The sequence below is a fragment of the Myotis nattereri genome (assembly GCF_964212035.1).
Source record: "Myotis nattereri genome assembly, chromosome: 3".
NCBI classification, from domain to species: Eukaryota; Metazoa; Chordata; class Mammalia; order Chiroptera; family Vespertilionidae; genus Myotis; species Myotis nattereri.
In genome coordinates, this window is record NC_138077.1 from 58,784,064 (window position 1) to 58,806,493 (window position 22,430).

The 22,430-nt window shown below is 44.5% G+C and overlaps 2 protein-coding genes across 4 annotated transcripts in view; both read right to left on the reverse strand.

Annotated features, from left to right (window-relative positions):
- SLC15A2 (solute carrier family 15 member 2) overlaps positions 1–3,930 on the reverse strand; it is a gene marked incomplete at its 5' end in the record, with an annotated part of 28,203 nt that extends 24,273 nt beyond the window's left edge. Inside the window, 3 exons of the mRNA XM_081085982.1 lie at positions 306–393; positions 2,318–2,447; positions 3,926–3,930. Coding sequence (XP_080942108.1) covers positions 306–393; positions 2,318–2,447; positions 3,926–3,930 — 223 coding nt within the window. The remainder of the gene's footprint in view (positions 1–305; positions 394–2,317; positions 2,448–3,925) is intronic.
- Positions 3,931–14,254: 10,324 nt separating this feature from the next.
- EAF2 (ELL associated factor 2) overlaps positions 14,255–22,430 on the reverse strand; it is a 41,318-nt gene continuing 33,142 nt past the window's right edge. For all 3 annotated transcript variants that reach the window (XM_081086872.1, XM_081086873.1, XM_081086874.1), the window contains one exon: positions 14,255–15,221. In XM_081086872.1, the coding sequence (XP_080942998.1) occupies positions 15,175–15,221 (47 nt within the window). In that variant the 3' untranslated portion in view covers positions 14,255–15,174. The remainder of the gene's footprint in view (positions 15,222–22,430) is intronic.

Consider the following 22,430-nt stretch of genomic DNA (forward strand, 5'->3'; position numbering starts at 1 on the left):
CGTGCACCGGGCCTCTAGTACATTCATAAAACTAATATGAAGAATGGAACTCAGATGGTGAGTGTTTTCCCATTTCAATTCTCACAGATTGTGTTCTGGTTTCTATTAGTCCTTTCTATGCTTGGCCTGTATCTGTTACTAGGTAAAATCCCATGAGGCATTTATTGGAAGTCCTGGCCAAAGGAAGGAACCAATTTGGATGAAGACAGAAAGAGTGGATAAGGGAAATAAATGCATACAAGAAAACTAGACATTACAAACATGGAGTGAGGGTGCATGGAGAAGACTTTGGGACACAAAATTACCTTTCATTCCATAATAGGAAAAGCGCTCACAGAATTCATTCACCACAATGAAGATAATGCTCAGTGGATAGTTGGAGCCACAGATTTTCTATGAAGCAGAAAGACAACGGTTCAAGCATGAGCTTCTCATTTAAATCTCTACCATTCCACAGCAGAAAAATGTATTTCTTTTAAGTCACCATGATAGGTAATGTGAGGCAATGATGCCTACTCTTCAAGAAACAGCTATTATCTACTAAAAGTGCTTGCATTGATTGCTGATTTAGGAATGATAGAAGCTATTGTGAACATTACTTGTTCTTCATTCATTTAATATGGAACTGCTCAGACATTCCTTGATCCTAGGCCCAAGATTTGCTTATCTTCCCAACACTACTAATTGAAAAGCCTGGGACTCTGGGCAGAATACTTACTATATCTAGGAACATAATGAAGAGGTGGCTATAGATAGATTAAAAACAACCCCCCTAAATATTTTTTTTTAAATATATTTTATTGATTTTTTACAGAGAGGAAGGGAGAGAGATAGAGAGTTAGAAACATCGATGAGAGAGAAACATCGACCAGCTGCCTCCTGCACATCCCCCACTGGGGATATGCCCGCAACCCAGGTACATGCCCTTGACCGGAATCGAACCCGGGACCCCTCAGTCCGCAGGCCGACGCTCTATCCACTGAGCCAAACCGGTCTCGGCGACCCCCTAAATATTAATATACTAGAATACCAGTGCATGAATTCATGCACCAGGGAGGTCCCTCAGCCTGGCCCGCGGGATCGGGCTGAAACTGGCTTTCCAGCATCCCCCAAGGGGTCCCGAATTGCAAGAGGGCACAGGCCAGGCCAAGGGACCCCACCAGTGCACGATTGGGGCTAAGGAGGGATGTGGGAGGTTGGCCAGCCAGGGAGGGACCGCAGGAGGGCTCCAGTGCATGGCCAGCACACCTCGCTCTATCCGGATCTGCCAGACCCCAGCAGCAAGCTAACCTACTGGTTGGAGTATCTGCCCCCTGGTGGTTAGTGCATGTCATAGCAACTGGTCAACCGGTCGACTATCTGCCCCCTGGTGGTCAGTGGACGTCATAGAGAGCAGTTGAGCGGCCTTAGCATATCATTAGCATATTACACTTTGGTTGAACGGCCGACTGGACGACCGAACACTTAGCATATTAGGTTTTTATTATATGGGATATTAATGTATGATAATAACTTGCTTGAAAGACACAATGAATTGACTTATAACCTTCCCAGCTCACAGCCTGAGAATTCTGCAAGCTGAGGTTTTGTTAATACACTTTCACTAGCTATGTAACATTGCCACTGGCTGGGGGAACATACTGGCCCTGGCCATGTCACCACACCTGTCTTTATGCTTCAGGTCTGTTATTTCAACAAAATGAGAATACTACCACCTCTTGGCCCACATTAAGAACTTAGTAAATATTGTCCATTATTACTGTATCCTCTTCATTACAGGATTTTGATGTGAGAACTGAATGAGATAATGAATTTGGAAGTGCTTTAACCATTATTACTTTTTTGTTTTTCTATCCTGCCTCCCACTGTAAACTTGAACACATCGTAAGTACTGAATCTATTCTCAAACTTCTCTTGGTGTCCAGCTTAAGACTCTGGACACGGGGAACTAAGGGCTGCGTTTTTATATTGGTGAGAAAGAACAATCACACACAGTTCTCTAGCACAGGAGTGCTTGCCAAGTTTCCCTGGACTTTCCCATTGCTTTTTCTTTTCTTCACAGAGAAATTCAGAATATACATACAATGAAACATAGCAAAGTCCTGGGTCTCAAATGAAAAATTTTGACTCTCTCTTCCTGCTGCTTCCCCTCCAAAGTAAAAGAAACCTGTTTAGGTTTTCATGTTAATTCTAACTCCAAGAAAGAATAGTTTTTAATCCCTATTACATCTCAGCCTAAAGCTCCAAGAAGCCAAAGACGAGAACCAAAAGAACAAGCTTGTTCCTGTCTAAGGCAGAAAGGAGTCTGGGGACTCACCGGAGGTGGCTTCTTTGGAAGGCTGGGAGGTGGAGGTGGTACCTCTTCAGTGGAGACAGGTGAAAAAAAAGTTTCCTTGGACTCATTTTTCTGGAAGGGATTCATAGCTGGCTCCTTACTCTCTCTCTCTCTTCAAGCATTTGGCTTCGGTAAGCACTTGGGACAGCTGCCAGCCTACTGTGAAAAGTGGGACTGACTGGGAGGGGAAAAGGGGTGGCTTTAGAAACTAGGTTTAACCCTGTAGGTGTTGGCTTGAGCAACTGCCTGACCCAGAGCAAAGCATAAATCTATAGGAAAAGAAAATGTTGGGTCTTAGAGACTAGTTCAAAAGAATAATTATGTCAAAGAAGAATTGTGAACAACACATCATAAGATGGGAAAGACAATGCTGGAGAATTGCAAAAGAATGCATAATAGTTAAGAATGCAATCCTTCAAACAGATTTAAGCATTGATTTGTGGATAACAACAGTTGCCACTTACTGAACACCTATTATAAACAATCTATACTAATAAAGAGCTAATATGTTAATGGTCAATACCCCATAACTGTAATGACCAGATCATTAGCATATTAGCTGGAGCATTGCTCTGGAGATGGGCAGAAACGGGGAGGCACCCGGAAGAGGCGGGACCATCCCCTGCTGGGGAGGGCAGGGGTGAGAGTGCATAGCGCCCCCTTACCAATCCTTCGCCACCCACCACTCACACTCTGAGTGCCCAATGGCCACCTGCCAGGGGAAGGAGCACAGCACAGGGGGTGGGAGGCTTCCATGCTCTCCTCTGGTGCCATGATGGGGTGGTACTGCTGTGTTGCTCCGGAGATGGGGCGGAAGCAGGAAGTCATCCAGAGAAGGCAGGACCAGACCTAGGTGATTCGAGGGACTGAGGGTGAGGCTTAAAGCGGCCAGAAAAGGCCAGAGGGTTTGGGGGCTGGGCCAGGTGTGCTGGAGCTCTGCATGGAGAGGTTTGGGTGTCAAGACAGGGCGGCACCACAATTTCAAATTGTGCGCTGGGCTCCTAGTATACATATAATTACATATAGGGTATGGCAAAAGTAGGTTTACAGTTGTTTGTATGGAAAAGAATATAGTAATCCTATATAATAAAAGCCTAATATGCAAATTGTTCAACTGGGAAGTTCAACCACTCACTATTATGTGTGCTACTATTATGTGGAACACGGTGGGGGTCAGCAATGCGGGGATGGCAGTGGGCTGCAGTGAAGGCACTGCCGGCCCGATGGACCTGGACAAGAGTGGGTCCGTGGCAGGATGGTGGAGCAGGTAAGTGGGCAGAGCCAGGCCAAGGCAGGTGTGAGCGGGGGCCTGATCACCCGCCAGATGGTGACCAGCGGCTGGCAGGCCCTGATCGCCTGATCAGGGCTGGGCCCCAGGCTGGGACAGGGTACTGGGAGTGGGTGGCGGCGACCAACCTCCCGCAGTGCCTGAGTGGGGGGCTGTGACCTCTTGCCAGCTACCTGGGGGTGGGGGTGACAGGAATGGAGGTGCGGCGAGAAAGCGTGCTGCCTGCCCGGTTTCCATGCTGTGCCACTGGGTGGCCCAGAGGCCCATGCTATGCCCTGGCCATGGCATCTGACCACACTCACCGCATCTCTGTGTGGGGACTTGGGCACCATGACTCAGGTGGAGGGGGGTGAGTGGGGCCCCAGGGGCCCAGGTGCTTCCCAGGGCCCAGAGGTCAGCTGGGACCTGCCCTTCCATTCCAGATGCTTGCACTTCTATCACCGGCCAGGCCTAGGGACCACACCCTTGCAGGAATTTTGTGCACCAGGCCTCTAGTCCTATATAATAAAAGGCTAATATGCAAATTGTCCCCTTGGGAGTTCGACCAACCAGGAGTTCGACTATTTGCTATGATGTGCATTGACCACCAGGGGATAGCACAGAATGAAGAAAGGCCCTGGCCAGCAGCTGGGGAAGGAAGGCCCCAGGCAGTAGTCAGAGGCCCCTATCGGCTCTGATTGTGGGCCAGGCCTAGGGACCCTACCCATGCAGGAATTTCATGAATCGGGCCTCCAGTAAATAATAATACAAAAATAAACAACATTTCATGTACTCACAACTGTAAACCTACTTTTGCCCCACCATGTATATATAATCTATCTAGCACTGGAATTTCACCATGACAAATAAAGATTGGTTTTAGTAAACTGAAATTCATTGGAGACTGGGAGTGAACACAAAATTGAATTTAGAGAGGTAGAAAGATGTTGAATTTTGGTTTTCAACATAATAAAGTTCAAATAGAAATATCCTATAAGCAATTAAAGGCGTGGGGCTAAAGAAAATGAGAGAGAAGGGTGGTGATGTACATTCGGGAGTCATTCGTCTCCTTTGCTAAATTCATCCCCTGTGCTTTCATCACTTCAAGATGAGTCCATCATTTCATGAATAAATATTTAATTTGAGCAAAAGTTATGAACCAGTTACTTTCTAGGTACTATTGCAAATATCATTTTCCTTATATTTTAGTGGATGAACTCCCAAATACTCCAGAATATAGTTAGACTTTTTCAGAGGAGGAATAAGAACAGGGATGGTGATAACAGATGAATTTTATACATACTGTATTATTTTTACTAATTCAAAAAAGTAAAAAAGGAACAAAGGAGTAGGGTGCCCTTCTAGTTTTCAGTTGAAAGAAAAAGGAAAAGAATGGTCAGAGGCAATAAGAAAAATAAGGAAAGCAACTAAGAGGTTGGGAAACAGGAGCATGAATTATTTTATCTGAGACTATGAAAGAGAACCTATGGCTCTATCCCTTGCAAAATTCTTACATTACCTATTTGAGTAATTTATTGACAAAACCAGGAAAAGTCTGGCCTATCTTCCATAAACAACTTCAGACTTTGACCATGTTCTCCCAGCTTTTTTTACACGCATCCCCGCTCTGTCCCACAAACTTTTACCTAAAGAGTCCAGCTTCATTTCTGAATGTAGCATTAATAATTAAGCTGTAGTTATTCTTTCAGGAAATATTTCTCTGTTTGGGTTGGTTAATGACCCTACATGCAAAACAAAAATGAAATTACTAGTCAAGTTAACCACTAGAGGCATAAATGCCTTGAAGGGCTAATTATGTCAATGGCTCCCCTGCTCTAGCCTTGTACTTCTAGAACAGCATTTGACTTAGCAGAGCAGATGAAATAGTACCTGTATGCAATGCACTATTTCATTTGTGCTTATAGGTACCCTAAATACCAAACTTTATTGCATTGGTTCTCTGATACTCCTTTGTGTAGACAAAATTCTTCTTTTGATGATGGCAATATAATGCTAGTATTCATAGACTCAAATAATATCAGAGATGGAAGAAATCTTAATCTTGTCCTATGTAAAGTAAACTTGCCTGATGATCAGTCATTAATGTTAATTTATATATGTAATAGAGGCCCAGTGCATGAATTCCTGCACAGATGGGGTCTGGCGGCCTAGTCCCAATCACGGCAGATGGGGCTGGGCCTGTTGGGAGGAGAAGGCAGGCAATTGCTGGCCCACCCTGATTGGGGCACAATCAGGGCCAGGCTGGCTGAGGGGAGGGGCCATGAGCAATTGGCTGATGGGCCCTACCACTCATTGGGGTGGGGGGAGGATTGGGGGTGGGGCTAGGGAAAGGCTGTGGGTTGTGGGCTGGCCAGCTCCATCCCTGGTTGGTGTGCGTGGGGTGATTGGGGGCAGAGCTGGCTGGGGGGGAGGGGCCACAGGCCAATTGGGTGGTAGGGGCCCATCGGGAGCAGGACCGGCCAGGGGGAGGAGCTGTAGGTGGTTGGCCAGCTGGCCCTGCCCATAATTAGGGTGGAGGGCTGATCTGGGGTGGGGCCAGGTGGGGGAAGGGGCTGCAGGAGGTTGGCAGGCCAGCCCTGGCTCCTATTGGGGTGGGGGGGCAATCAGGGGTTGGGCTGGCTGTGGGGAGGGGCTGCAGGCTGATAGGGGTGGTGGGGGCTCATCAGGGGCGGGGCTGGCCGGGGGGGGTGGCTGCAGGAGGTTGGCGGGCCAGCCCCACCCCCTGATCAGCCAGTTTGCTGGCTGCAGTGAGCGTCATAGCAACCAGTCATTCTGGTCATTATGGTGTTCTTGTCACTGGCTTTTTATATATATAGACTAGAGGCCCAGTGCACTAATTTGTGCATGGGTAGGGTCTGGCCAGCCTGCCCCCCGATCAGGGTTGGGGGACTGATTAGGGGAGGGGCTGGCCAGGGGGAGGGGCCGCGGGTGGTTGGCCATCTACCCCTGTCCCCTAGTTGAACTCCTCGTCGAACACCCGGTTGAGGGGACAATTTGCATATTAGCCTCTTATTATACAGGACCAGAGGCCTGGTGCACAAAAATTTGTGCACTCGGGGGGGTCCCTCAGCCCGGCATATGCCCTCTCTCAGTCTGGGACCCTTCGGGGGATGACCACCTGCGGGCTTAGGACTGCTTCCTGGGGGATCGGGCCTAAGCTGGCAGTCATACATCCCTCTGGCAGCTGGGGGGCCCTCAGGGGATGTCCACTTGCCAGTGGGGACCAGGCCTAAGCTGCAGTAGGACATCCTTAGCACGGCTGAGAAGGTGGGAGAGGCTCCCACCAACACCACTGTACTGGCAGCTGTCAGCCTGTCTTGTGGCAGAGCAGAGCTCCCCCTGTGGGAGCGCACTGACCACCAGGGGGCACCTCCTGCATTGAGCATCTGCCCCCTGGTGGCCAGTGAGTGTCATAGTGACCAGTCATTCCCAGTCGTTCTGCTGTTAGGGTCAATTTCCATATTATCCTTTAATTATATAGGATAGAGGCTTGTTGCATGGGTGGGGGCTGGCTGGTTTGCCCTGAAGGGTGTCCTGGATCAGGGTGGGGGTCCTTCTGGGGTGCCTGGCCAGTCTGGGTGAAGGGCTGAGGGCCGTTTTCAGGCTGGCCATACCCCCTTTGGGGTGGGGGTCCCCACTGGGGTGCCTGGCCAGCCTGGGTGAGGGGCTGATGGCTGTTTGCAGGCTAGCCACAGCCCCTTCAGGGTAGGGGTCGCCCCTGGGGTTCCTGGCCAGCCTGGGTGAGGGGATGAGGGCTGTTTTCGGGCTGGCCACACCCCCTTCAGGGTGGGGGGTCTTGCTGGGGTGCCTGGCCAGTCTGGGTGAGGGGCTGATGGCTGTTTGCAGTCTGGCCAAGCCCCCCAGCGGGGACCCTCACCCCATGAGGGTGTGGCCATCCTGGGTGAGGGGCTGATGGCTGTTTGCAGGCTGGCCACAGCCCCCAGCCACCCAAGCTCCCAGTGGAGGCTGGCTGGAAGCAGGTTTCTGGGATTTATCTTCTATAATTGAAACTTTATTGCCTTGAGTGGAGGCCACAGCTGGCCAGGGAAGGTGGGAAGCTTGGCTTCCTCCATCGCCGGGGCAACCAAGCCTCCTGCTTGCTCCAGCTCCGTGGCTGCCTGCCACCATCTTGGTTGGGTTAATTTTCATATAGTCGCTCTGATTGGCTGGTCTGCATGGCTTGGGCATAGCAGAGGTGCGGTCAATTTGCATGTTTCTCATTTATTAGATTAGACTAGAGGCCCGGTGCATGAAATTCATGCATGGAGAGGATCCCTAGGCCTGGCTGGCTATTAGGGCTGATAGGGGCCTTCCATCTATTGGCCGGACCTTCCTTCCCCAGCTGCCGGCCATGGTCTTCCTTTATTCCATGTTGCCCCATGGTGGTCAACGCACATCATAGTGACTGATCGAACTCCTGGTCTCCCGGTTAAACTCCCAAGGGGACACTTTGTGTGTGTGTGTGTGTGTGTGTGTGTGTGTATCCTATCTAATAAAAGATAAACATGGTAATTAGCCGTAACTTCGCTACCCTTCCCATTGGCTAATCAGTGAGATATGCAAATTAACTGCCAACCAAGATGGCGGCCGGCAGCCAGGCAGCTGACGCGAACAAGGAGGCTTGCTTGCTCCAGTGACAGAGGAAGCCAGGTTCCCCGCCTGCCGCTGCTGGGGTCTGAGCTGCTCTCTAAGAAACATTGTTACAAATATAGAAGCTAAACAAAACCCCAGAAACCTGCTTTCGATTTCAGAGCTGGAGTCGCAACAAAGTTTCAAATGCAGAAGGTAAAGAAAGTCCAGAAACCTGCTTTCAGCAGCTGAGTTCTCAGAGCTGGAGCCGAGCCTCAGAGCTAAAGACGGCTCTCAGCTCCAGTGACAGCCATAGAAGGTTAATAAAATCCCAGAATAAAAAAGAAAAAAGAAATAAAAGAGAGGTTGGGAGCTTCAGTCACCCGCCAGCCTGAAAATGGCCCTCAGCCCCGCACCCAGACTGGCCAGGCACCCCAGTGGGGACCCCCACCCTGAAGGGGGTGTGACCAGATGCAAACAGCCATCATCCCCTCATCCAGGCTGGCCAGGCACCCAAGTGGGACCCCAACCCTGATCCGGGACACCCTTCAGGGCAAACCAGCTGGCCCCCACAAGTGCACCAGGCCTCTATCCTATATAGTAAAAGGGTAATATGCCTCACAGCACTGGGATCAGCTGAGCAGCGAGGCCTCACTGCCCCGGTGTCAAGTGGAGCCGTGAGGCCTCCCAGCCCTGGGATCAGCAGAGCCGCGAGGCCTCCTGGCCCCTGGAGCAGCGTAACATGGGGCAGCACCCAAACCCCCTGATCACCCTGCAGCTCTGTGTGTGACAGGGGGTGGGGCCACAACCTCCTTATCAGCCCTGCTCTGTTTGTGACAGGGGAAGGTGCCCCAACCCCCTGATCTGCCCTGCTCTGTGCCTGATATGGGGGAGCTCCCTAATCCCCTGATCGGCCCTGCTCGGTGACAGGGTGGAGCCGCAACTTCCCCATCGACCCTGCCTTGAGTGTGACAGGGGGCGGCACCCCAACCCCCCAATCGGCCCTACCCTGAGAGTGACTGAGGGTGGCATCGCAACCTCCGGATCCGCCCTGCTCTGTGCATGACGGGGTGGCGCCACAACTCCCCAATCAGCCCTGCTCTGAGCCCAACCAGGGGCTGCGGGGCAGGCACCTAGGGAGTGGGCCTGCCCTCTGCCACCCAGGAGCGGGCCTAAGCCAGCAGGTCGTTATCTCCTGAGGGGTCCCAGACTGTGAGAGGGCACAAGTGGGGCTGAGGGATACCCCACCCCCGCCAGTGCACAAATTTTTGTGCATCGGGCCTCTAGTATCCTATCTAATAAAAGAGAAACATGGTAATTAGCCATAACTTCGCTACCCTTCCCATTGGCTAATCAGGGTGATATGCAAATTAACTGCCAGCCAAGATGGTGGTTGGCAGCCAGGCAGCTGATGCGAACAGGGAGGCTTGCTTGCTTCAGTGATGGAGGAAGCCAAGCTTCCCCGCCTGCCTTGCCGGCCTCTCAGCTGCACTCTAAGCAACATTGTAACAAATATAGAAGCTAAACAAAACCCCCAGCTTCAGCCAGCAGGACCGCAACATTGTTTCAAATACAGAAGGATAAACAAAGGCCAGAAACTTGCTTTCAGCAGCAGAGGTCTCATAGCTGGAGCCTAGCCTCAGAGCTAAAGCTGACCCAGAATTTTAAAAAAAAAGGAAAAAAGGATAGGTTGGGAGCTTCAGTCACCTGCCAGCCTGAAAACGGCCCTCAGCCCCTCACCCAGGCTGGCCAGGCACCCCAGTGGGGACCCCCACCCTAAAGGGGGTGTGACCAGATGCAAACAGCCATCATCCCCTCACCCAGGCTGGCCAGGCACCCAAGCGGGACACCCACCCTGATCCAGGACACCCTTCAGGGCAAACCAGCCAGCCCCCACCCGTGCACCAGGCTTCTATCCTATATAGTGAAAGGGTAATATGCCTCCCAGCACCGGGATCAGCGTGACAGGGGGCAGCGACCAAACCCCCTGATCGCCCTGCGGCTCTGTGTGTGACAGGGGTCAGGGCCACAATCTTCCTATCCGCCCTGCTCTGTTCGTGACAGGGGAAGGCGCCCCAACCCCCTGATCGGCCCTGCTCTGTGCCTGATAGGGGGGAGCTCCCCAACTCCCTGATCGCCCTGAGGCTCTGTGTGTGACAGGGGGCAGGGCCACAACCTCCCTATCCACCCTGCTCTGTGTGTGACAGGGGGGAGCTCCCCAACCCCCGATCGCCCTGCGGCTCTGTGTGTGACAGGGTGCAGCGCCCCAACCCCCCCCCCCCCCACTCCAAGGGCCCTGCTCTGTGTGTGATGGGGTAGAGCCATAACCTCCCCATTGGCCCTGCCCTGAGTGTGACAGTGGCGGTGCCCCAACCCCCTGATCTGCCCTGCTCTGTGTGTGACAGGGGGCAGTGCCCCAACTCCCCTATCGGCCCTGGTCTCTGAGTGACAGGGGGGAGCTCCCCACCCCTGATGGGCCCTGCTCTGTGTATGACAGGAGGGAGCTCCCCAACCCCCTGACTGGCCCTGCTCTGTGCGTGACAGGGTACAGAGCCCCACCCCCCCTTATGGGCCCTGCTCTGTGCGTGATAGGGGGCAGTGCCCCAAACCCCTGATCAGCCCTGCTCTGTGTGTGACAGGGGGTGGAGCCGCAACCTCCCTATCGACCCTGCCTTGAGTGTGACGGGGGCGGTGTCCCAACCCCCCAATCGGCCCTACCCTGAGCGTGACTAGGGGTGGCATCGCAACCTCCCGACCCGCCCTGCTCTGTGCATGACAGGGCGCGGCGCCCCAACTCCCCAATTGGCCCTGCTCTGAGCCCGACCAGGGGCTGCACCTAGGGATTGGGCTTGCCCTCTGTCACCAGGGAGCGGGCCTAAGCCAGCAGGTCGTTATCTCCTGAGGGGTCCCAGACTGGGAGAGGGCACAGGCCGGGCTGAGGGACCCCCTCTCCCCCCCGAGTGCACAAATTTTTGTGCACCGGGCCTCTAGTATATATGTATATATTTGTATACACACACCAAATAAAAATATACAGGTCCCTTAAAAATTTATCTAAGAATCTGTTTTTTTAAATTAAATTTATCAGGTTAACATCAGTTAATAACATTATATAAATTTCAGATGTACAGCTTTGTAATATAATAAATGTGTAACCTATTGTGTTTTCACCATCGGAAGTCTAGTCTCCTGTCACCTTATATTTGACCTCCCCAGTTCCCTTTCCCCTCTGGCAACCACAATTCTCTTGTCTGTACCTATGAGTTTCTGTTTTGTTTTGTTGGTTTTTATTGCTTTTTGTGTTATATCCCACATATTAGTGAAATCATACAGTTCTTTTCTGCTTTTTTCATTTACCATAATAATCTCAAGATCCATCCATGTTGTCACAAATGGCAACATTTCATCTTTTACATGACTGAGTAGTATTCCATTGTCTATATGTAATTGTCTGTATCCAATCATCCATCTAAGGACACTTCGATTGTCTTCACATTTTGGCTATTGTAAATAATGCTGCAATGAACACTGGGGACATAAATCTTTACGAGTGTTTTCAATTTTTTTCAGGCAGATACCCAGAAGTGGGATTTGTGGGTCATATCATAGCTCTGTTCTTAATTTTTTGAGGGACATCCATACTGTTTTTCATAGTGGCTTCACTGATTTACATTCTCACCAGCAGTGTACTAGAATTCCATTTTTTCCTCTCCAACACTTGTTATTTTTTGACTTATTAATAATGGTCATTCTAACAAGTGAGTTCATATCTCAGTGTGGTTTTGATTTTCATTTCCCTAATATAATTGGTGACATTGAGCATTTTTTCATATATGTGTTGGCCATCTATATATCTTCTTGAGAAAAATGTCTATTCAGGTTCTCTGCCCATTTTTGTAATTTTTTTTTTTCTGTATGTGGTTGAGTTGTAGGAGTTCTTTATATGTTTTGGATATTAGCCCCTTATGGGAGGTATCATTAGCAAATATCTTCTCCCAATTAGGTTGGTTACCTTTTTGTTTGGTTGATGGTTTCTTTTTCTGTGCAGAAGCACTTTAGTTTGATGTAGTCCTATTCACTTATTTTTTGCTTTCACTTCCTTTACCTTTAGGGTCAGTATCACAAAAGAACCTTTATTTTTTTTATTTTTTATTTTTTTAGGTGCCCTTGACCAGAATCGAACCTGGGACCCTTCAGTCCGCAGGCCGACACACTATCCACTGAGCCAAACCAGTCAGGGCACAAAAAACCCTTTAAAAGTCCGTAAATTTAGTGCCTATGTTTTCTTTTATGCATTTTATTGTTTCAGGTGTCATATTCAAGTCTTTAATTCATTTTGAGTTATTTTTTGTGTATGGTGTCAGATGGCAGTCTAGTTTCATTCTTTTGCAAGTAGCTTCCCAGTTTTCCCATTTATTGAAGAGACTTTCATTTCTCCCTTGTATATTCTTGGCCCCTTAGTTGAAAATTAGTTGCCATATATGTGTGTTTATTTCTGAGGTCTCAGTTCTATTCCATTACTCTGTGTACTTGTTTTTCTGCCAACACTATAGTGTTTTGATTACTATAGATTTGGAGTATAGTTTGAAGTCAGGGAGTGTGATACTTTCGACTTTGAGAACCCATGTTTTTAACAAGAACCTTTAATGATTTTTATGACAGGGATTTAGAGAACCTGGTTTGAATTCCCTCTTAGTCTAACCTGAAGAATGTTACAGAAGAGCTCAGAAGGGACAGAACAAGGATCAGAACTCTAGCCTTCCAAGGCCTATTCTAGAGCCCTATCCGATCAATATGCCCCTTATACCTTATCATTTTTGCTAAGTTGAAAACAGATATAAGGACAAAAAGAAATAGATTTGAGCACAAACTCTTCAGAGACAAAATATAATAAAAAAGAAAAAAGATAATAAAAATGGAAAATTCTAAAATATCTGTGATAAGAGTAAAAACATTTATGTCCTCATTGCTTGACATCTGAGTGACATTTTATAGTCATCTATAGAAAGGAGACTGATGCTCTAAATTGATAGATACTAATATATTCAGAGAGAAAAGGCAAATATGGAAATAAAAGAAAACGTGTTTAACAGGCATATAAATATAAAATCAGCACACAAAAATAAATTGTATATAAATTCAGCAAAAGCAAACAGAAAGAAGGATTTAAAAAAATAATAATAGCATAAAAAAATACCTGGAGGAAATCTAACGAAAGATGTTCAAGACCTCAAAAATCACATGATCTTACTTACATGTGGAATCTAATGAACAAAATAACAAACAAGTCCAGAGACATGGAAGCATGGAAGAGACTAACAGATCTCAGAAGGAAGGGGGGGAGAAAGAGATTAACCAAAGAACTTAAACTCACACTAGAGGCCTGGTGCATTAATTTGTGCATGGGTGGGGTCCCTTGGGGTGGCCTGCAGGAATCAGGCCCCAGTTCTCGGCCCCCAGCCTTGCAGCCCCAGTTCGTGCCCCCACAACTCCACCTGGAACCTAGCCTTGGCCTGGTGCTGCCCCCTCACCTGCTCCACCATCCCTACAGGGCGATCAGTTGGGGCCGGGCCCCTCTGTCCAGCTCCCTCAGCGCCTGGGATCCAGGCGGTGGCCCCACCCCCCACTGCCCCCACTAGTCACCCTCTGTGGGGCGATTGACAGGGTGATCGGGCCCCGCTTACACCTGCCTTGGCCTGATGCTGCCAGCTCACCTGCTCCACCATCCCGCTGTGGTCCGGCTTGTCGGGGCCCATCAGGGCCAGCAGCACCTCCACTGTCACCCACAGCCAGCACAGTGTTGCTGACGCCCGCCATGTTCCACACTGTCCCTGGTGGTCAGCGCACATCATAGCACATAGTGACCGCCCAGGGGGCAAATTTGCATATTAGGCTTTTAATATATAGGATATGCATAGTCCATGGATACAGACAATAGTGTGGTGAAGGCCTGGGGTAAGGTGGGAGCCAGGTGGAGGAGGACAGAGGTGGGGAAGTGGTGGACATCTGTAATACTCTCAACAATAAAAACAAATTAAAAAAAGAACTTGCTACTGGTCAGTGGCTTTCAACTATAAACTAATATTTATTTTTTCATACAAATAAAAAAATGTTAGAGATGTAAATATTAGTTATATCAACACTTAACTGTTTATTTTTCTCTCAAAAGTAAAATAAGAAAATGATGAAAAATATTGAGATAAGTTATTTCATTAAAATAATTATTTAGCTTCACCTTACCCTAAATTATAATTTAATTTTGTCAAGGACTAATAGATTTTCAACAAAAATTAACGGAATACGAGATAGAAAAGGCTCAAAGATATAATTAAAATCACAGAATTTATTATAAATCCATAGTTTTGACATTTCACAATTGGAGATAGCAATCTGGTAAAACAGAGCACTGAACTTGAACACTACAACACCTGATCTGCCACTTGTTAACTAATAATATGTGGGCAAGTTACTAACCTCTGAGTCTTTTTCTCATCTTTAAAACTTCAAAAAAGTGCCCAGCTAGGTATGGCTCAGCAGTTGAGCAATGACCCAGGACCAAGAGGTCACCGGTTCGATTCCTGGTCAGGGCATATGTCCGGGTTGCGGGCTCAATCCCCAGTGTGGGGCATGCAGGAGGCAGCCAATCAATGATTCTCTCTCATCGTTGATGTTTCTATATCTCTCTCCCTCTCCCTTCCTCTCTGAAATCAATAAAAATATATTTTAAAAATAGAGCAAGTGGAATTAAAAGAAAATTCTTTTAAAAAAACTTCAAAAAAGTTTTAGGATTAAATGAAAACACATGGAAATGCAGGTTCTCATAAAAGGTTAAAAAATGTAACATCAATAGAAAATTCTGAATCAAATTTAATTTCTTTTACCATTTAAAGTACATTTTCCTCAGTCTTAGGAATATTTTTTCTTAGTATAAAATATATTGTCATATGTCTTGTAAATTTTATATTTATAGCTGAATGTTTCTTCAATCATCAGTATCACTTCCTGAATCACTCAGCTGCAAATCGTTTCCTAAAATAAAAAAATAGCAAAACTGTAATAATGAAATATTTATATTTAATATATTTATTTTTTGACAACAAATATTATACAAAAAGTAATCCAAGTGGTCCTATTTAGGCAATATTTTGTCATTAATAATCAGATTGTTGATCCTACAATTTAATCATATCATTAGTAATTTAAATAATACTATCTGTAAAGAAAAAATACACCATCAATCTTCAGCATAGTTTTAGTATCATCTGGCTTTTATATTAGTCTTCTTTTACATACCAACATCACCCTTCTTTTTATATCACTGGTTTAACTACATCAGTAAATGAGAGAAAATATAATTTAGAAGATCAGCCCATATCATTTGGAAGTGAAAAATTATATAACTTCTTACTCAAAATGTTGTCAAAATATTTACATAGTGCTTAAGGGTAACTCATCATTAATTCCTTTTGTAATTCATCCATGTGATTACAGTCATGAAACTTACATTCCAGTGAAGAAAACAGACAGTAAAAAAAATAAACAAATATATAATGCCAAGTAGGTATAAATACTATGAAAATATAAAGATGGGTATGGAACCTGGCCAGCATGGCTCAGTGGTTGAGTGTTGACCTATGGACCAGGTGGTCACGGTTGGATTCCTGGTCGGGGCACATGCTTGGGTTGCCAGCTCTATCCTCAGTGTGGGGTGTGCAGGAAACAGCTAATCAATGATTCTCTCTCATCATTTGTATTTCTATCTCTCCCTTCCTCTCTGAAATATATATATAAAATAAATAAATAAAAATGAGTGTGGAGAGATGAGAGATGCTACTTTATACAGGGTAGTTGGGGAGGCCTCCTTGAGGAGTGACATTTGACTGGAGATCAAAATTTAAAAATAAAGTCAGCAAAATATGGAGATGGGTAACTGCCCAGGCTCAGGGAACAGCACATACAAATGCCCCAAGGCAGAAGCATGCGTTTTGTGTTCTCTGACTATGAAAAGGCCACTGTAGCTGGAGTGAAATGAATGAGGAGAATGATAAGAAATGAGGCCAAAAAGATATCAGTTGTTTTTTAGGTCACGGTAAAAACTTTGGATTTTGTTTGATATGGGAATTCATTGGAATAAAGATTTGGGAGTCACTGACTGCAGGGGTTTATCTGAAATTATGGAATTGGACAAAGTCATTTGGGTGGTAAATTAAAATGGTTAAAAATATTCTCATATTTTTTAACTCCTCCACAATCAACAAAAGCTGGCATGTTTCAAAGTTAATACACAGTTTAAGAGTAGATTTTATGAGATTAAAAATGGCGACAGAGTAGGAAGATGCTGCACAGACATGCTCCCAGGAACAAGCTGGAATTACAACTGGAATACAGAAAGGCTTTCTGAAATGTGAATGGAAAACTCACAGGAGAGAACTCTGATACCCAAGGACCAAAGGTGGAGATGGCATAGAGACTGGTAGGAGGGGCAGAGGCGCGAAAGGGCTGACCTGGCACCCACAGATGGCAACTGAAGTCCCGGAGAGATATATCAGCTGTGGGGGAAACGGGGGTGCCACTGAGAACTCTGGGATCTAATCCTGAAGCTGGGCTCCCCAGCAGAGAGCACCAAACTGAGGAAGATATCCACATAACATCTAGCTGTGAAAAGCAGTGGAGTGCTGTCTGCCAAGGAGTGGCAGCTGAAAGTTCAGGCACCCTCTTAAAGGGCCAATGCACAAAAATTCCCTGTGTAGCCACCTACCTTGTGATCTGGCAGAGGGAGGGTGAAGTAGAATAGAGCTCTGAGAGCAGAACCCAGGACTGGGGACTCAGAGGACAGAGCTCAGAAGGCAGACATCCCAGGTTTCCTGGGCTGAGTCATTCCCTCACACAGCAGGAGACATCCTGCTGACACAGACATCTGCCTGACCTGGGGGGAAGACACACTATTGGAAAACACATTGCCCTGAGGCCACTTAAGAGATTAAAAATAACAATTAGCCTCCAGGCAGAAGCAACTGCCCCAACCAGTTGAAAAAAACTCTCACCACACCTGAGGATGATTGCCTGGGGGCAATTCAAGTCAAAATCCTATTAGTCTGTAGACCAGTGGTTCTCAACCTTGGCTGCACATTAGAATTACTTGGGAATCTTTTAAAAATCCTGATTTCTGGACCTCATCATCCGGAAATTCTGTTTCTTTGTTACTAATGTTGTGGCTTCACCCCATAACAAAGAAACAGAATTTCTGGAGGATGAGGCCCAGAAATCAGGATTTTATAAAGATTCCCAGGTGATTCTACTGTGCAGCCAAGGTTGAGAACCACTGCTGTAGATAGAGGTCTCTAGAGGCTTTGAGTCTTTGCCTGATCCAATTAGTAAGAAACAACGTTCTACACTATCCTGCACTAGAGATTGAGAGGTATAGAGGATCTACCTAAAACATAGTCACAAACCCAAACAGACAACCAAAATGAGGAAACAAAAAAACAACCCCCAAATGAAAGAACTAGAGAATTCTCCAGAAGAAGAGATAAATGAAGCAGAGATAAGAAATTTATCTGAAACAGAGTTCAGAGCAATGATGTTAAAAATGCTCAACAGCATGAAAAAAGATATAGTAACTACGAAAAAAGAACAGTCTGAGATAAAGAATGACATAACACAAATAAAGAACACATTGGAAGGAATACACAGCAGATTAGGGGAAGCTGAGGACTGAATCAGTGAATTAGAAGACAGCTGAAAATATCATTCAATTAGGGAACCAAAAAGAAAAAGCAATTAAAAAACAGGAGGACAGCTTACGAGAGCTGTGAGACAATGTGAAAGGTAATATTAGAATAGCAGGTGTGCCAGAAGTGGCAGAAAGGAGAAAGGAATAGAGAAGGTATTTGAATAATGGTAGAAAACTTTCCTAACCTGGTAAAGGAAAAAGTCACACAAGTTCAGGAGGCACAGAACCCCAAACAAGAAGAACCCAAATTACACTGTCTATTAAACTGACCGATGGCCAGGCACATCATAATTAAAATGCCAAAAATTAAAGACACAGAGAGAATCTTAAAGTCAGCAAGAGAAAAGAAAACTGTTACCTACAAAGGAATTCCCATAAGGTTGACACTTGATTTCTCATCAGAAACTCAGGCCAGAGGGAATGGCATGAAATACTCAAGGTAATGGAAAGCAAGGATCTGAGACCAAGATTACTATATCCAGCAAGGCTATCATTAAAAAATAGATGGTTAAATAAAGAGCTTCCCGGATAAAAAAGAAAAAAAAAAAAAGCCTAAGGGAGTTCATCACCACTAAGCCCGCATTACAAGAAATGCTAAAGGGATAGCTGTAAGGGATTGCTGAGAAGAAACAGAGAGAAACCTAGCCATACAGAATTAAAATGGCTATAAATAAGTACCTCTCAATAATAACCCTAAATGTAAATGGATTAAATGCTCCAATCAAAAGGTGTAGGGTAGCTGAATGGATACAAAAATATCACCCAACTATATGCTGTCTACAAGAGACCCACCTCAAAACAAAAGACACATGCAGACATATATGTAATACCCTTTGTAATACTTTAAGCAATAAAAAAAAAAAAAGACACATGCAGGATGAAAGTGAAGGGATGGAAAAAATTTTTCCATGCAAATGGAAAAGAAAAAAAAAAAGCTGGAGTAGCAATACTCATATCCGACAAAATAGACTTTAAAAGCATCATGCTAAGTGAAATAAGCCAGTTGGAGAAAGATAAGTATCATATGATCACACTCATTTGTGGAACATAATGAACAACATAAACTGATGAACAAAAATAGAGCCAGAGGGGAAAAATATTCTAGAATATAATAGAAGTAATCCTGTTATTTGCAGATTTTTAATATTTCCTACAACTTTTATGATATCATACTACGTTAGTACAGTTTTGGTGATATTATTATACTTAAAATTCTTTTATGCTTGAAATATTAATGTTTATTGCATATAATATTATAGGTAAGACCATTTTCTTGAATAATTGGTGTTTATGGCATGTAACATCATATTTAAAATGATTTTTCTTGAGATATTGTTTATTGCATGTAACATTGTATTTAAGATCATTTTTCTTGAAATATTAAGGTTTCTTGCATGTAATATTATTATATCTAAAATCGTTTTTTCTTGAAATAAAAAAACTGGGAAAAAGAGTAGTTTTTATGCAATATACAAGTTATTGTAAGACATCTCAGTCCATTACCTGAACTCCAGAACTGATTACATCATTTGATAAAGAAATCTGCTAAAGCTTCTTGTGTGCATCTGGTTCCCATGTCCATTTTCTCATTTTCAATACTTAAACTTCCACTTACTGCCTTAGCTAGTTTGGCTCAGTGTTTAGAGCATCAGCCGCCCATGGACCAAGGATCCTGGGTTTGATTCTGGTTAAGGGCATGTACCTCAGTTGCTGGCTCAATCCCCAGCCCTGATCAGAGGAAGTGTGGGAGGCAACCAATTGATGTGTGTCTTTCACCTCAATGTTTCTCTCTCTCCCTCTCCCTTCCACTCTCTCTAAAAAGCAGTGGAAAAACATCCTCGGGTGAGGATTAGCAACAACAAAAAATTTTTCCACTAATTACTATACAACTATTGAATGGCATAAGAATGTTAAACTTGATATGATACCTGTAACAGGCATTTCTCAAATGACACAAACCCAAACATCCTGAATTCTACTTTTCTTACTAGACTTCATGCTATAGAGGTTATATTACCATGTTGTTAAAATGGTCAGTTTTGAAGATATGAGATTAGTCTTTGAATATGAGATGTTTAGTACAGGCAATATTTTTAATCAAAATGGTAATTATAACTTGGGGAAAAATAGTTTCCCATAGCAAATGCATTCAGACACCTAAACCAATGGTTTTTAATGAAACCAATACTGCCCCCTAAGAGATGTTACAGAAATTTACATGAGGGGTTGCTTATGCAGGTGATTTGCAAATTGCTAGTGGCATTCAGTGGGAGAATAATTTAGGGATGTTAAATGTTTTGCAATGCTGGGGCCAGACTTGTACAATAAAGATCTCTTCTACATTCTATAACACTTGAAAGTCCAGTGGGATATTCATGTACTTGGAAGAAATGTTTATAATTTTAAGGCCATAACCAAATTACATTTTTATAAACTAAAAGTATTCTTTTGCACAGATTTAAAATTCACTTACGAGGATGTAGCTCTCATGTAAACTGAAAGAATACTTTACTTTTGTTGTTCTTAGAAGCATAGAAAGATTTTCTTTTTTAATAATTTGGGAAAACACAATAGTGATCTCAATGCTGCCCATTGTATTTGGGTCAGCAATACAGCACCTCAATACAGAGTTGATATATATAATTTTATTTGTAAATAATTCTTTATTGTTGAAAGCATTACATATGTCCGTCCCTTTTTTCCCACCATTGACCCTCTCCAGCCTGCCCCCACCCCTCCCCAGGTTCTCACCACCCCATTGTCTGTGTCCACGAACCACGCATATATGCATACAAGGTCCTTGGTTGATTACCTCCCACCCACCCAGCCTCCCCTGCCTTCCCTCCAAGATTCCGCACTCTGTTCCATGTACTCTGTTCCATGCTTCTGTGTCTCTGGACCCATTCCATTCCTCAGTTTATTTTGTTAACTAGATTCCACAATTGAGTGAGATCATATTATACTTATCTTTCTCTGATTTACTTATTTCACTTGGCATGATACTCTCCAGGTCCCTCCATGCTGTCTCAAAGGGTAAGAGATTCTTCTTTTTTTACCGCTACATAGTATTCCATAATATAAATGTACCACAGCTTTTTAGAGTGGATATATGTTAATTTATATAAATTATTTTCATTTTGTCTTAATATATTAAATTAATAATTTTAAGACAGTAAGGGGGATTAAAAATATCTGTTATAAAAGAGGGTACTAGGTTTGATAAGGTTGAAAAATGAGATGATTTCAGTAACAGTAGGGAGAGTTTATTTTCTCTTATTAGGAAACCTCCAGTTTGGATAAAATATATTGAGAAAAAAATCCCAAGTGGTTACTATTGGTATAACAAATCACTACTGACTTTTGCATGTGATTTTTGTATTCACAATCTTTCCAATTCTTTTATTATTTTTATAGTTTGCTGATTCTCTTGGATTTTCTATGTAGGAAATTACACTGTCTATTAAATAAGGAGAATTTTATTTATTGTTTCCAATTCTTATATCTCATTTCTTTTATTTTTTATTGCATTTGCTAGAGCCTTCAGTAAAATGTTGAATAGAAATCATAGTATTAGTCCTCCTTGTCTTCTCCTGACTTCAGTGAACCAGAGAGAATGCTTCTAGTCTTTATTACCATAACTAGAGGCCTGTGCACTGGAGTGGGGGGTTCCTCAGCCCGGCCTGCCCTCTCTCATAGTCTGGGAGCCCTCAGGGGGTGTCCTACTGACAGCTTAGGCCCGTTCTCCATGGGGGAACGGACTTAAGCCACAGCTGGCCTCCCTCTGTGGGAGGCGACCAGGCCTATTGGGAAGGCACCACTCCATCACCCTGCTGCTGCCACTGCTGCTGGCCACAGCGGCTGCCTGCCCTTGGACAGAAGGACATCCACAAGGACAGGCGTTCAGCTGTCCGGTCTAATTAGCATATTATGCTTTTATTATTATAGATGTTTAGGTGTTTTTTTTAATAGTTAATTTTTATGAAGTTAAAGAAATTCCTTTATATTCAACCTTTGGTAAAAGTTTTAAAATTAATATTGAATTTTGTTAAATTCAAATTTGCTGAAATGATCATATGGCTTTACTCCTATAACTTGTTAATGGGGTGAATTATATTGATACTATTTCAGCTACTGAACACTTCCTACATTTGTGTGATAACCCTCATTTGGTCATGATTTAGCTTTGCTTGTTTCAAGTACATTGGCCATTCAATTCGCTAATATCTTATTTAGTAATTTTGCATCCATGTTATTAAGTGAAACTAATCCACATTGCTTTTTGTCTGTACAGTTTTGATATTGAAATTATTCTAGAATTATAAAAGAATTGGATCACTTTCCCTACTTTTCTATACTCTGAAACAGTTTGTAAAAGAATTATTTGTGAAACTATCTTTAGTTTTCCAGTATCTTGGGAATTTGGAAATAGGGTAGAAGATAAAGAGACATTAGTTTCTTTTGGTAAATTATACTTTTTCTAGAAAATCATCTACTTCTATGCCAAA